Source organism: Miniopterus schreibersii (assembly GCF_964146895.1).
Source record: "Miniopterus schreibersii genome assembly, chromosome: 2".
Lineage (NCBI taxonomy): Eukaryota > Metazoa > Chordata > Mammalia > Chiroptera > Miniopteridae > Miniopterus > Miniopterus schreibersii.
The window spans coordinates 35723194-35736261 of NC_138102.1; the positions used below are offsets into that span (position 1 = coordinate 35723194).

General features: G+C 44.6%; 1 protein-coding gene across 3 annotated transcripts in view; it reads left to right on the top strand.

Annotated features, from left to right (window-relative positions):
• The first annotated feature begins 2531 nt into the window (after positions 1-2531).
• DOCK9 (dedicator of cytokinesis 9) overlaps positions 2532-13068 on the top strand; it is a 255310-nt gene continuing 244773 nt past the window's right edge. The window contains exon 1 of one of the 3 annotated variants that reach the window (XM_081127275.1): positions 2532-2877. In XM_081127275.1, the coding sequence (XP_080983401.1) occupies positions 2749-2877 (129 nt within the window). In that variant the 5' untranslated portion in view covers positions 2532-2748. The remainder of the gene's footprint in view (positions 2878-13068) is intronic. The other 2 variants (XM_081127279.1, XM_081127277.1) reach the window with 2 other exon arrangements.

Consider the following 13068-nt stretch of genomic DNA (forward strand, 5'->3'; position numbering starts at 1 on the left):
TATACCATCGCCTGCTTTCTAAATAAAAATCTGCCAATGCTAGCATATAATGAGTCAGCTAGCAAGCACAGAATTCAGAGCTGGTAGAGATGAGGGTGAAATTAGAAGAAGGTTGGGAAACGCCTCACTTTCCAGATATATGTTCTCTTATACAAAAAAAAAAAGAAAAAGGCCCTGGCTGGGTAGCTCAGTTGGTTAGAGCGTGGTCCTGATACAGCAAGGTTGAGGGTTCTGACTCCGGTCAGGGCACATACAAGAAACAACCAATGAATCCATAAATGAGTAGAACAACAAATCAGTGTTTCTCTCTCTCTCTCTCTCTCTCTCAAATCAATCAATAAAAAATGAAAAACAAATCACAATAGCTAAAACTGAAATAAAAACAAAAAAGAAAAAACTCACAACCTTGTGTGCTTTTGTTGTTTTTAATATATATATGTAAAATTTGTTTACCTTCTATCAAAGTACATGTTTTTAGCGACCCTAGTGAACATAGTGGTTAAAGGTTTGTGCTATTTGGAACTTCTTCAGGAGTCAGAAGCTCAAAGAGAAATCTTAATTTTGGATTCTCATACTAGCATCTGATAGTTCAGGTAAGAACTGAGCTGAGATACACCAGTGTAGCTCAGAGGTGTAAATTTGGGGTATGGTTGGTCCAGGGTACCTATGAGAGAGAGGCAGGGTGCGACTGGCCTGTACTTCCCTATCCTACTGGGGTCACCCAGTCTACTCTTGGAACAGGTGTGGCCTGGGAAATGTCTAGGCCGTTCCCTGATTTCCTAGAGGAAAGAAGTTAGTGTGTGATTGCTTTTATTATCCACATATTACTTGTTTTGTTTATCTTCCAGCCTGTCAGGCTCACTCTTTGCCCCGTCTTGCGTTCCAGTCCACCAGGAAAACAATCCGCTCCTGCAGGCACTGCCGAGCGCTGATTGCATGCCTAACTTCCATTCTTATTATGTGCAGACCTGCCCATTAAGTCCTGAACGGCGGTGTTTTGCTTTCAGCCCTGGATTGGTAGTTTTCTCTGCCATTTTAAGATTCCGCTTTAGGCCAGTGTTTGGTTTTCTGGCAGGGTGGGACGCAATGGGCGGCCTCCTTCCCCGCCGTGAGTGCCGCTAAGACGCCCGCGGACACTAGCGCGGGAGGAGCGGCGGAGATTCCCCGGAAGGCCGGGCGCAGGCAGCCACCCCACGCGCCATAGCAGCCGATCCCGCAGGTAAAAAGCTGTCCGTCAGCGGGATATGGGCGTGGCCTGCGCAGACCGACCAATCATCGGAGCCACTCTTAAGAGGGTCCCTGCCCCCGGGACCCGCCCAAACCCAAACCACTGAGCATGCGCCAAGGGCCCGGCGCAAATCTCCCTCCCGGCGCACCACCCCCACCCGCCCTGGCGGGGTCAGGCTTAGGCAGCTCAGGGTTTCCTCAAAAAAGAGGGGAAAGGAGAAAAGGCGGTGGATGCCCTTTGGGGATGGGAAACCGGCAAAAGCTATGTGAAGAAGTTCTTCAGAGCGGTGGCTGTCGCTAGCAGCCGCCAGCTCTTGGGTCACGTTGGGCTCGCAGACCCGCGCTTCAGGGTTTCCCCGGTCCCCCGATTTGCTGCGGGGCCAGGCCTCGGAGGGGCCGCAGACAGGCCTCTCGTGTCATTTAAGCCTCTTGCAGATTATTGTCCTTAGTTCATAGAAGAGATAGGCGAGGTTCAGAAGTTCTGATCTCCTCCAGTGACGCAGCAGGTCGCCCTTGCGGGAGAAGGTCTGCTTGACTCGCAAGTCTGCTTGACTGCTGCGGCCTACGACGCCCCTCATCTCCGGAGGCTCCCTTAGGCTCCCAGGGGCTTCCCACAGTTCGCTGGGCGCTTCGGGGGTGAAATGGTGAATTTAGGCCGACGAGCGCCACCAGGGGTGCCTGGGGCGCTCCGTCCAGCTCCGCACCGCCTCGGCTTCTGAACCGCCCTGCGTCCTCTCGGTGCGCCTCAAGGCCCCCTTCCTGAAACTCCATCCCCGCAGACCCTACGCGCACAGGGGGGCGTGGTGCCCCCCGAGCCCGGACCCTCAGGGCGACCGCGGAGTCCCCAGGACGCTGGGGGGCTCCACTGGCAGAGAACCCAGAGTCCCAGGGTGCATGAGCCGGTTCCCGGGTCTTCGCCGCCCTCCAGCCCCGGGCTGTGCGTCCTCCTGCCGGCGTGAGCGGCCCTGGCCTTGGGTCGTCGGGCGCGCGGCCCGGGCAGCGTCGGACCGGAGCGGAGGCGCCCCCCGGAGTCTCCACTTGCCCCGCTGGGGTCCCCGCACGGAATGCTGCCCGAGAAGAGTTGCCTCACTCCCGCGCTGCGCCTTACGGGCAGGACAGCCCTGCGGGGCCCGCCGTCCCGCCGCGCCAGCCCCTCCTCTGTCCGCCCCGCCCCACGCCGCGCCGGACACCCCGCCCCGAGGAGGCGGCCCGGCGAGCGGCCGCGGAGTCAGGCTGGTGGCATGGGGGAGCCGCCGCCGCCGCGGCCACAGGCACGGTTGCACCTAGCGAGCCCGGGCGCTGCTCCGGACGTTGGGAACTGCAGACGCCCAGGGGGTCGCCTCGGAGCGTGACACAGCTCCGAGGGCGCGGCCAGGGCTGCGCCGCTGGGATCCGCGGCGGGGGAAGCAGGCGGCGGCGCTGGGAGCCTCGGGCGGACGGGCGGGCGGGGCGCCCCGGGCGCACCTGGCGGCGGAGCGGCCGGGCCGGACTGCGGGAGCCAGCGCGGCGGCGGCGGCGAGGATGTCGCAGCTCTCGCTGCTCCCCGCCTCGGCGGAGACTCGGAAGTTCACCAGGGCTCTGAGTAAGCCGGGCACGGCGGCCGAGCTGCGGCAGAGCGTGTCGGAGGTGGTGCGCGGCTCGGTGGTCCTGGTGAGTGCGGGACTGGGGACCGAGGGAGGTGGGCGGGCGCCGCCGCCTCCATGCTCCTCTAAGTCGCCCGGGCTGAGGTGGAACAGCCGACCCTGCTGGTCTTAAAGATTAAGAGGTGGTGGGAAAGGGGGGCGAGGGTGTTGGAGAGGGGAGAAGGGATGGTACTGGAGGGGCAGCAACTTCCAGATCCCATCCTGCGTCCCCGGGGGTCCTCTCCCCACTGCTGCCCCTTCCCTGGGCGTGAGATCGCCACCTCCACCCCCTCCCATCCTTACCAGTTTACCTCCTCTGCCAACTGGTAAATTACTCTCCTTCCCCAGTCTCTCGCTCAGCCCCCTTTTCCTACGGTATGTGGAGGGGCTTGGCACCTGTAGCCTGGAGGGGCGCAGGGACGTGGAGATGGGGGCTTTCTTTTCCAGTCCGCAGCCCAGTGTTGGAGATGGCTCTGCGGACCTTTTGGGTGGGCTGAGCTCCAGTAGGGAAGGGGTTCTTCATCCTGTTCTCCACCCCGTTTTTCTAGCCGGCATCCTGAGGTTTGGCCTCCTCTTATGAAGGGTTAGGGGGCGTGATAGGAACCCTTGGTAATTTCAGCTAGGTGCAAAATACTACGAAGTGTGGGGATTTGAAGCAATCGAAGCAAGCAACTCCGAGATTAATCTGGTTGTAACAGAAGGTTTTTAGAGAACAGGCCCCTGGATATGAGGGAGATGAAGTTTTAAATCAACTTTTCCACAGCCAGGACTGGTCCTGCTATATTTGGAAACGCAGTATTCCTGAGCACTTGGATGGTGCGGGAGAGGATCGATGTTTCAGCAGCAGCGCGCTCTCCAGGGCAGCTGGAAAATTTTAGTAGCAACTTGCCTTGTCACTGACCTTTGTTTTCGCGAAAGGGGCTTGCTTGTGGGTGGGTGACTTGTGGTGTTTGTTGGAACGATGCAAGAAGATGGGCCTTGGAAATGGTTCTCTGGACTTTGTGGCACTGTCTGTGGAGTATTATCAGGGTCGAGTGCCAGGTTCCTTATCACAGGGGCTGAGGCATCTTTTTGGTGGCAGATAGATGCCCTTCCTGGGCAGACACAGGATGACATGAATGCTGTTTGTGGAGATTGGAGATGAAGTTTCACTGATTTCCAAATTCAACTTGCGCGGCTTGAGTTTTTTCTCTCAGTTGCCAGCTCTGCCAACACACTCCAGATTCTGCAAACTCCAATATGTTTCATAATAAACAGATTTTATTTTTACATTTTACTGAAGTTGATCTGCTGATGGTAAGGAGTAGAGCAGGAGTTGGCACAAGACCAGAACCTGGCATCTTGTCCATAACCTGAACTAACCTCTGTTGCTTTGGCTTAAGTAGGATGTCTGCATCTTCCCAACTTTAGCCAATGTGTGTATGTTAAGGATAAAGCCCGCAAACATTTGTGCCATCTTTTCTGTTTTCAAAGAAAACTTAGTTCTTTAAACTGGGGCTACTGTCTTTATCAGGGATTTGAGGCAAGAAAAGAGTAAATAAAACATGACTCTGCCATGATTTCCAATGTGCTGGCAGACTTGAACTGAAGAGGAGGTATTATATTAGTTTACTAAGCCATTAAGTTGAGCACAGAACAGTCCCTGAATATCTGCTCTTCCTTTTGGAGGATCACCAACTGATAGGGACTTAGTGTCCCTTCCCAGGTGTGACATACTTCTACTGTGTTACCTTATGACACTTTTAATAGTATGTCTGTTTTCCCTGGATACCCTTAAGCATGAATAGCCAGGCACCTTGCTGGTGTCTTTAATTCTAATGTCTGTCTTTGATCACTTGTCTGATGAAACAAATACAAAATGCAGGTGGGCCTACTCCGGAGAGTGCTAGGCTCCTCCTGAATGGGAAATGCATTGCAATGGTTCTGTATTGCAGAAGGAAGAATTTGGGATAGCTTACGCATACTAAAAATTACCCATAATCCTCACTTCCCTCACCTTCTGCCAGGTACTCTGCACTACCTCCTTCCTCTTGCTGCTCCCTAGTGTCTGCCGGGAAGCCACAGCAGGGGCATCTGCCACACAGGTTCTGGCTCAGCTTTGTTCTAGGAGCATCTAAGAAAGTAACTCAGATCCATGCAGGAGGCAGAGCCACAACCAAGCCAGGCTTTAGAATCTCATGGTTCACTGATCTATGCTTGGATGGAAATATTCTGCTCAGTCTTTGACAACTTGTGTTAGCGTTAATACAATGCCTCCAGCATAATAAATGCTCATTAAATATTCTTAACTAGCTGACTCATAAAGCAGTTTTGCAGATGGACTACAAGAAAAAATGAACAGGGTATCGATTTAACTAGCTCTTCCCATGCTTCTAGTATTGATGGGTGGCTGGTAGTGAGATCAGAAGCAACTAAATTCAGTAGTTCAGTGGGTTATAAAGGCTGCCTTTTAACAAACTTTAAAATGTAAAAGTGAGATGTGCTTATAAATTTTTCATTGTTTCATAGCTTCGTTTTTTTATATGTTTAGGCTGTGGACCTTTAAAAATGATTTTGCATTAATTTGAAAAGTTTGAAAATAAAAAAGTGTTGAGAATAGTATAATGAATCCTCATATTCCATCACCCAGATTCAATAATCATCAAGATTTTGCCAGACTTGTTTCAGCTGTTCCTTTTTTCCTATTTCATGTGTGTGTATGTGTGTGTGTGATTGTGAGTTGCAGGCCTCCTGTCATTTCATCTCTATATACCTAGTATGTATTATTAAAAATAGGGATATTTTCTTATATAATTATAATTCCATTATGATAAAGTTAATAGCAATCTGTTGATATACTATTGAGTTTTTTCAGATTGCTTAAGAAACATCTTTGATTAGTAGTTTGTTCTAATCAGGTTCCAGCAAGGTTTGCAGACCTTTTCAAATGTGGTTTGCTCTTTCATGAGCCTTAGAATTATTTATGATGGAGAGAACCCTCTGTGGGGTCAAGAGTCCTGGGTTTTAATCCTAGAGGTTTTGTAGTTCAGAGCTTGGGCTCTGGAGTCACAGCTCCTGGGTTGTAATCCCAGCTCCATCTCTTATCAGCTGTGCAGGGTTAGGCATATAACTTAACCTTGTTGTGCCTCAGTTTCCTCATCTGTAGAGTGGAGATAGTAATCATACTTAAATTATAGGGCTATTGGGAGAATTAAATGAACAATACAGGTAAAGCTTTTAGTACTTGGCATATGTCCTTCCAGCTACTTAAGTCACCTTGTGCTGTTGCTTAACTTCTCTGAACCTCAGGGTTCCTGTTCTATTAAATGGGGACTTTACAGGATTGTTTCTGGAGTCCCTTTCCCCACCAACAGGCTTTGATTCTAAGCTGCTTTTAAAAGAGTAGAATATGTCGTACTAGTAATATTCCAGTAATATTTACTGTGGGAAAAGTAATTTATGATTTTGGGTAATGAAAGAAGAATCCTCACGATTCCAGAATTAGCTTTCCGTTATTTAGAATCATCAGGAGGGCAGCATGCTCAAAATATATGCAAGCTCAGAAGAAAAACTAGAAATCCCAGAACGGAGTCGAGTTGTGATTGCTTTTGGAGCTCCTAAAGTCATTTTACCTTGGGTGTCTTAGTGTATTAAAGATAGCATCATGATGGCCTAGATCTAACAGTGTACCCCCAAAGGCCTAAAAATATCCTTTCTCTGAAAGATTTAAGTATTGTGACACAGCTCTTTGCATGGGTTTGCCGACTACATGCACTTGGGTATTGATGCCCAAGTCATCTGGCTGCCTGCTTCCTTACTGATCTTATCTTAGCATGCTCAGTTTCAAACTCTCCTTCCATGTCAAGCCCCTGCCAGTGATACTATTCTGTGCCCCTTGGAAATCTAGCAATATGGAATGGAGTGGAATGAAATGAAACCAAGTCAGGTCATTTCTAAATTTTCCTTTGTGTTACTGGAGGGCTGGCAGAAGGTGTGGAATGATAATCTCCCAGAGTATGTGCTTGGGCCTTCCTCACCCTTCCAGTTCAGTCATCTCAAGATTCCAGTATTATCTGAGGTAATAGGAGACCCGAGTGGTGTTCTTTGAAATGCTCTGGTAACATAAAACCTCATTTTGGCTGTAATTTTAAATCAGATATGTTAGTAAATCAGCAACTGAACTGGCCCGAGCTTCACCTCACTATCTTTCTCCACCCTCTGATGGAGTCCTAACAAACAGAAATATCCCAAAATACAGGAAGCAGGGTGGAGGCCCATCTCCAACTAGATAATCAACAACAGTTTCTATTTCTTTGGCTTCTAGTCTATTTGAATATTAGGGGATGGGAGGGCCTTTTATTTGAAAAGGGAAGGGAGGAATTGTGAAATCTTTTTCCACATTTATTGAGGGCCTGCTTTGTGTTAGGACTCTTTGCTGGATGCTGAGGACATGCTATTTTGTTAGGGTGGGCTCTTGCCCTGAAGGGTTTATGATCTAAACAGGTGGAAAGGTGAGTCATTTATAAAAAGATAGATAACAGTACAAAGGAGCAAATTTAAAGGGTCAAATGCTTGCTTCTGAGTGCTGAGGAAGATGAAATGACATAACTGGTATATTGGGAAAGGATTTATGAAGAATTGAACTGGACCTGGAAGATGCAGACAAAAGGGGGCTTTTTTTTTTTTTCTCTCCCAGAAAAGAATGAGAAATTGAGCAAATGCTTAGGATGCCCAGGTAGGTCAAGAGGGAGCAGAGCAACTTGGGCAAAGAGGGGCAAGTTTAGGAGGAAGGAAGAGAAGTTTTGAGAAGTACAGTTACCAGTTCTGGGAACAATTTCAATGATTGGTTGAGAAAACATTGTAAAAGATTATTTTCTTGTCTTTGTGAAACCTATTTTAGGAAAGAGGTTCAAACCAGCCTATGAACATATGCTTTTTAGAGTGATCTTCCCCTAAGTGTAATCTTGGGGTAATTGTGATAATTTTGTGTCATGCAGTCCCAAGGACAGGATAGAGGTCTGTGGTATGGAAGAGAAAACCCAGAAACATCTGCGTTTGTAAGCATTTAGGGTATCATGGGAGGAGTCAAATATGGTGGGTGCACCATTCAGTAAATAGTGCTGCATCAAAACAGTGTTGGATCCCTATCTTAAATCAGGTACTAAAATAAATTATAACTAAACGTAAGAGTTACATGTAAAATAAATAACAGAAACAGCATAGATCTTGGGTGAATAATCATGTAAGGTGAAAAGGGATTTTTAAAGTATGGAACGAAAGGGAAAAATCAGTTTGGCCTGGGCTTGGGAGATGAGCCATGGCTTTGCCACTGATGATGAGCTGAGGCCTTTGAGCAAGTTACTTCATCTAAGCCTCAGTTTGCTCATTTGAGAATTGGGATTGTTAGGTATTATTATCTTAGATAGTTTTCTTTAAAAAAAGATTAAATAAGGTAATGTATGTAAAGTACTTACTAGTAAGTACTTAACAAATGTAAGGTTATATTATGTTAATTAAAGGAAAAGTGATTACCTTGACTAAATATATCTGGAACCAGCATTTATTGAGCACTTACTATGTCATAGAATATGTGTGTTAGGGCTTTACACATGGGAGGGTAAGTCACCTCAAGGTCACACACCCGTAAGTGGAGGGTCTGGGTCTTGAACCTGGGTACTGTGACTTTAGACCATGTGTTCTTAATCACTATATCTACAGTCTTCCCATGTAAACAAACCTCCGTTCTGTATGTCACAAGTACCATAAATGTAAAAGTTAAACAAGCTTGAAACAGTATTTGTACTCTGTTTATCTGTATCTATACCTCAGTCATAGAGTTAAGTTTCTCAAAATATATAGAGTTCTTACAAAGCAATAAAAAAACAACCACTCCAGCAGAAAAATGGGGAAGGACGTTAATAGACAATTCCTTGAAGAAAGGAATACAATTAGCCAATAAAGAGCAGAAAAAAAAATTCAGCCTTGCTAATAATTAAAGAAACATTAATTAAAATAACATTCAATTTTGCCTGACAAGTTTACAAATTTATAAAGATAGAAAAGGTATTTGCAAGCATGGGTAAACTGGGCACTCTTATTTGTAGGGCTACACCATTTCACAACTCCAGGGGCCCTATTCGCATAGTATTTTATGAGACTCCTGTCTCCTATATTTTATAACTTGTTGAATGATATAACCTTTTTTCAGTTGGTCTATCTGTATCAAGAACTTTAACAAGCTCCTATTGTTTGGCCCAGTACTTACATTTGTGGGAATTTCTCCTAAGGACTAACCTAGAATGTTTATAAAGTGTCTGAAGTCACAGTGCTGACTGTTCAGGGCAGAAAATGTAAAATTCTGCCCAACTACAGACTATCCAAAGGTCTTAACGTATTTAAAAAAAAATTTGGGACGTGGATTATTTGTGATGCCATTAAGTTTTGTTTTAAAAGAATAATGACTTGAGAAAATTCTTTCATTACAGTATTGGAAGGTAGGACTTTGACCTGGCTGCCCAGGTTCTATTACTTCTTTGTTACTAACCACTATGTGACCTTTAGTTGTAACCCTGCAACCTAGCTTCTGTTCTTTGTGTGGGGTGGCTTCTCAGTCCTCTAATTTGTCTTTAAAATGTCTGTTGCACTTGATACCATTCACTACTCCCTTCTGTGGTTCTCTTTCCTCCTTTGTTTTCTTTACTCTGTCCTCTTGCTTCACTCACCACCCAAGGGCTTTCCTAAAGAGTCTCTTCACCATTGGCTCATAGAATTTAATCTCCTCCCTTCACTCTGAAGGTAGCTGTACACCTTTATTGCAATTTCTAGATCTTTATCTCAGTTCTGATTTTTCTTCCAGCTCATCTGGTTTCTGCTAACCTGCCTGATGTGTGCTTGGTTGTCCTGCCAGTCCTTTACCTTCAGCATCTATGAAGCATAAATTGTCACTTTTCTTCCCAAACCAGCCATCCTTTTTGCATTCTTGCATCATTGTCATGGTCACCAACTTTGAGATCTCTAATTCCTCCTTTGTCTCTTTGTTCATCTCCTTTCGCCTCCCTCCTTCCGCCATCACTACATCTATTATGTTCTATTTCGGCATCAGTCAGTATGGGTTGACGACTTCCAAATCTCAGGGGCTCAAAACAGAAAGGTTTATTTTCCCCCCACTCTTCTTCTCCATTGAGGGTGGCTGGGGGCCATGTTGTCCATGTCCTGGATCCTGGGTTGATGGAACAGCCACCATCGTGAATGTAGTGGGTCCTTGTGAGGGAAGGAGTGTGGGGACTACCCCACGGGCTCTTAACTTCCATCCAGCACTTCTGCTTGTGTTCCATTGGCTAAAGCAAGTCTCGTGGCCATACCTTAGCTCCAAAGGGGGGGGGTACAGTCCCATTTGTATGCCTGGAAGGAGAGATGAACTCTTTGGGGAGCAGCACTCATGACTACTGCAACCTGTAATTCTCTCCCCTCTGTCTTCTGCCCTTATCTTGATCCCTGTAGAAGTAGAGGATAGGGTCCCCCTGTCTGGTCTCCGCTGCTATTCTTACTTTATCCTTGAAGCTTCAATTCTGAATCCTTAATACACCAGTGCCTACCACTGCCCTTAGAGTAGAAGCATCTTCCCTTGGACAGTACCACCCTGTTGTTACTCACCAGCCCAGCTTTAACATTCTGGGGATTCCAGGCTCTCATAGCCCAGAACCTTGGCAGAAGCTCTTACCTCTGCCTGGGGTAATCATCACCTCCTTGCTTGCCTCTTCATCTGCCGGGCCATGCCACTCCCCTTGGTCTTTGGAACTGTACCTACACAGCCTTGCCTATCCACCCAAATGGAAACTGGCCCTGCCTGCTCTTTTCCTTTGAACAGCTTAGCACAGTTATGTATATTTGGTATGCATTTGTCAGTGTATACTTCCCTCACTGGACTGTTTGCTCATCATGGGTTCTTCGGTGTCTGGCTCAGTAAATATTTTGTGGATGAATGAATGAACCCTGAAGACTCAACCTTACGTGTTTCTGTTTTTCACCCTTTTTGATTCCCTATTTTCCCTGATTTCTCCCCTCTACACCTATTTCTATTTACTTCATTCAGTCCTATCTCTCTCTGCTAGATTAATTTTCCTAACACATGGGTTCCATTATATCATTAATTTTTCATTGCCACCTGATAAATTGGTGGTATTCTCTCGAGTATCACTTTGAGGCTGGCCCTGTGTTTGCAGCAGTTTAGAAAAGCTGGTTAGGTTGTCAGTAAATCTGCATCATCTTTGCATACTTTTTGAAAACAGCCACACATTTTTATTCAGGTAAGGTTAATTTCCTTTTTTAGGACCATTTGTTTTCACAACGTTGTGGAGCTCCAGTATGTAAAAGAACAGTGATCTAATTCTTCTATTAGGTATTTAGTAATTCATTTATTTGGAATAAAATAAAATAAAACAAATATGCAAATAGTAAAAACCATTGGAACTGATTTTTATTCATTTAAACCATGAGTTTTGCAAACCATCAAGGAACACTTACTTGGATGGTGAAGTTTTTATTTCTTTTACATCTTTGTCACTTCTTCTCTCATGGACTTCTTAGGTCCTTATCAGTGAATTGGTAGCAAGGGCCTTATCTGATCAGAATTTTATAACACCAAATGGTTTGTTTGAATCTCCATGCTGCTCCTTTCTTTGAAGTTGGCAGGGATGATTCAATTAAGATAGTGCTTGAGTGTGTCTACTTAGGAGGCTGGCTGGGTCAGTGAATGTGTTAGAGACATGACAATTTATTTATTATAGATTAACATTTATTAATCTGAAAGTGAATCTAAAAGCAGATGTCTGAATTAGCAAGGGTCTTCATTGACCACTTTAAGTTTATTCTCAAACTCTTATGTACTTAGTTTGACAAAGATTCACATACTCTATTTTCATTCATTTTGTCTTAACAGAAAATACATGTTCTGTCATGTGGGTATAGTAATGTTTTAAGGAAAGATATTTACCATGCTATGTTAAAAAACTTATAAACAGAATAATTCACTTTTTAAAAGAAGTTTAAGTATTCTGTTCATGACAAAGTTTTGTGATTTTACAGATGCTATAATAAACTATTCTCTTTTGTTTCAGGAATAGGTTAAATATAAGATGTTTAGTTCCTGAATTCTAGAACATATAAAATGTGGTATAAATAAGTTTCTGTTAATAAGGGTTTTTTTTCTTGCTAGGAATGATAGTAAGGTATAGTGGATAAGAAGGTTGTTCTCAGGAGGTTCTAAACCTTGCTCTTCTGAGAAAGCTCTTCACCCTGAGAATGAAAATTATAATAGCACTTATCCCATAGATCTTTGTGATGATTAAGTGAGCAGATGCATATAAAGCACTTAGAAGAGGGCCTGGCACACTGTACATACCCAATAAGTGCCAGCTTTTGTTATTTATGAATATCATACAACCCTTAAAAGTCCTGCTTCTGGAGAGTTTATAACATGGAAAAATTATAATGTTGGATGAAAAAGACACACAGTATTTGGAAATATGTACGATCACAATTGTGTAAGAAATAACTATGTGTTAAGAAAAATGTTGGAAGGAAATACATGAAAAGGCAGGCATATGATTTTTCTTTATATAGTCTAATATTTTCTAATTGTTTTACTTTTAAAATAAGAGAATGGACAATAATCTATCAAGAAAAATAAAACAGTGAATATAGGAGGGAAATTTTGGCACATAAGACATTCAAATTAGTACTCTTTGAGAATTACACTTGTACATCTTAGTGCTTGTACAGGTGTGCATCTTAATGTAAAATGTGCTTATGAAGTGAGACATAACATGCATCTTGATAGCAAAGGTATTGTTGATTAGTTAAGTGCCCTGCTCATTAAATACTCATAGAGGCAGGAGGCCCATGTGAAATAATGAAGCTTTGCATTTGACAGTTTTATAAAATTCTTTCAAAAAACATTTTGCTTGAGCCTCTGGAAAAGTCAGACAGGGATAGTTTTTTTTTTTACTCCTGGTTTTCAATCTGCTTAAGGTCACCTGGCTAATATTTAATACCCTCCTGCCCCAATCAGATAACAGGGGTTGTCTAAAATATATTTTAAAATTTGAATTTCTTGGAAACTTTTAAATTGTTAATTTTAACACTAACATTAAGCACTTTTCTGGAAAGTACCATGAATTCTCTGGGTTGACAGAAATTTGTAATGTGGAAATGAAATCATACTGTTTGGAGGTGAAAGGTA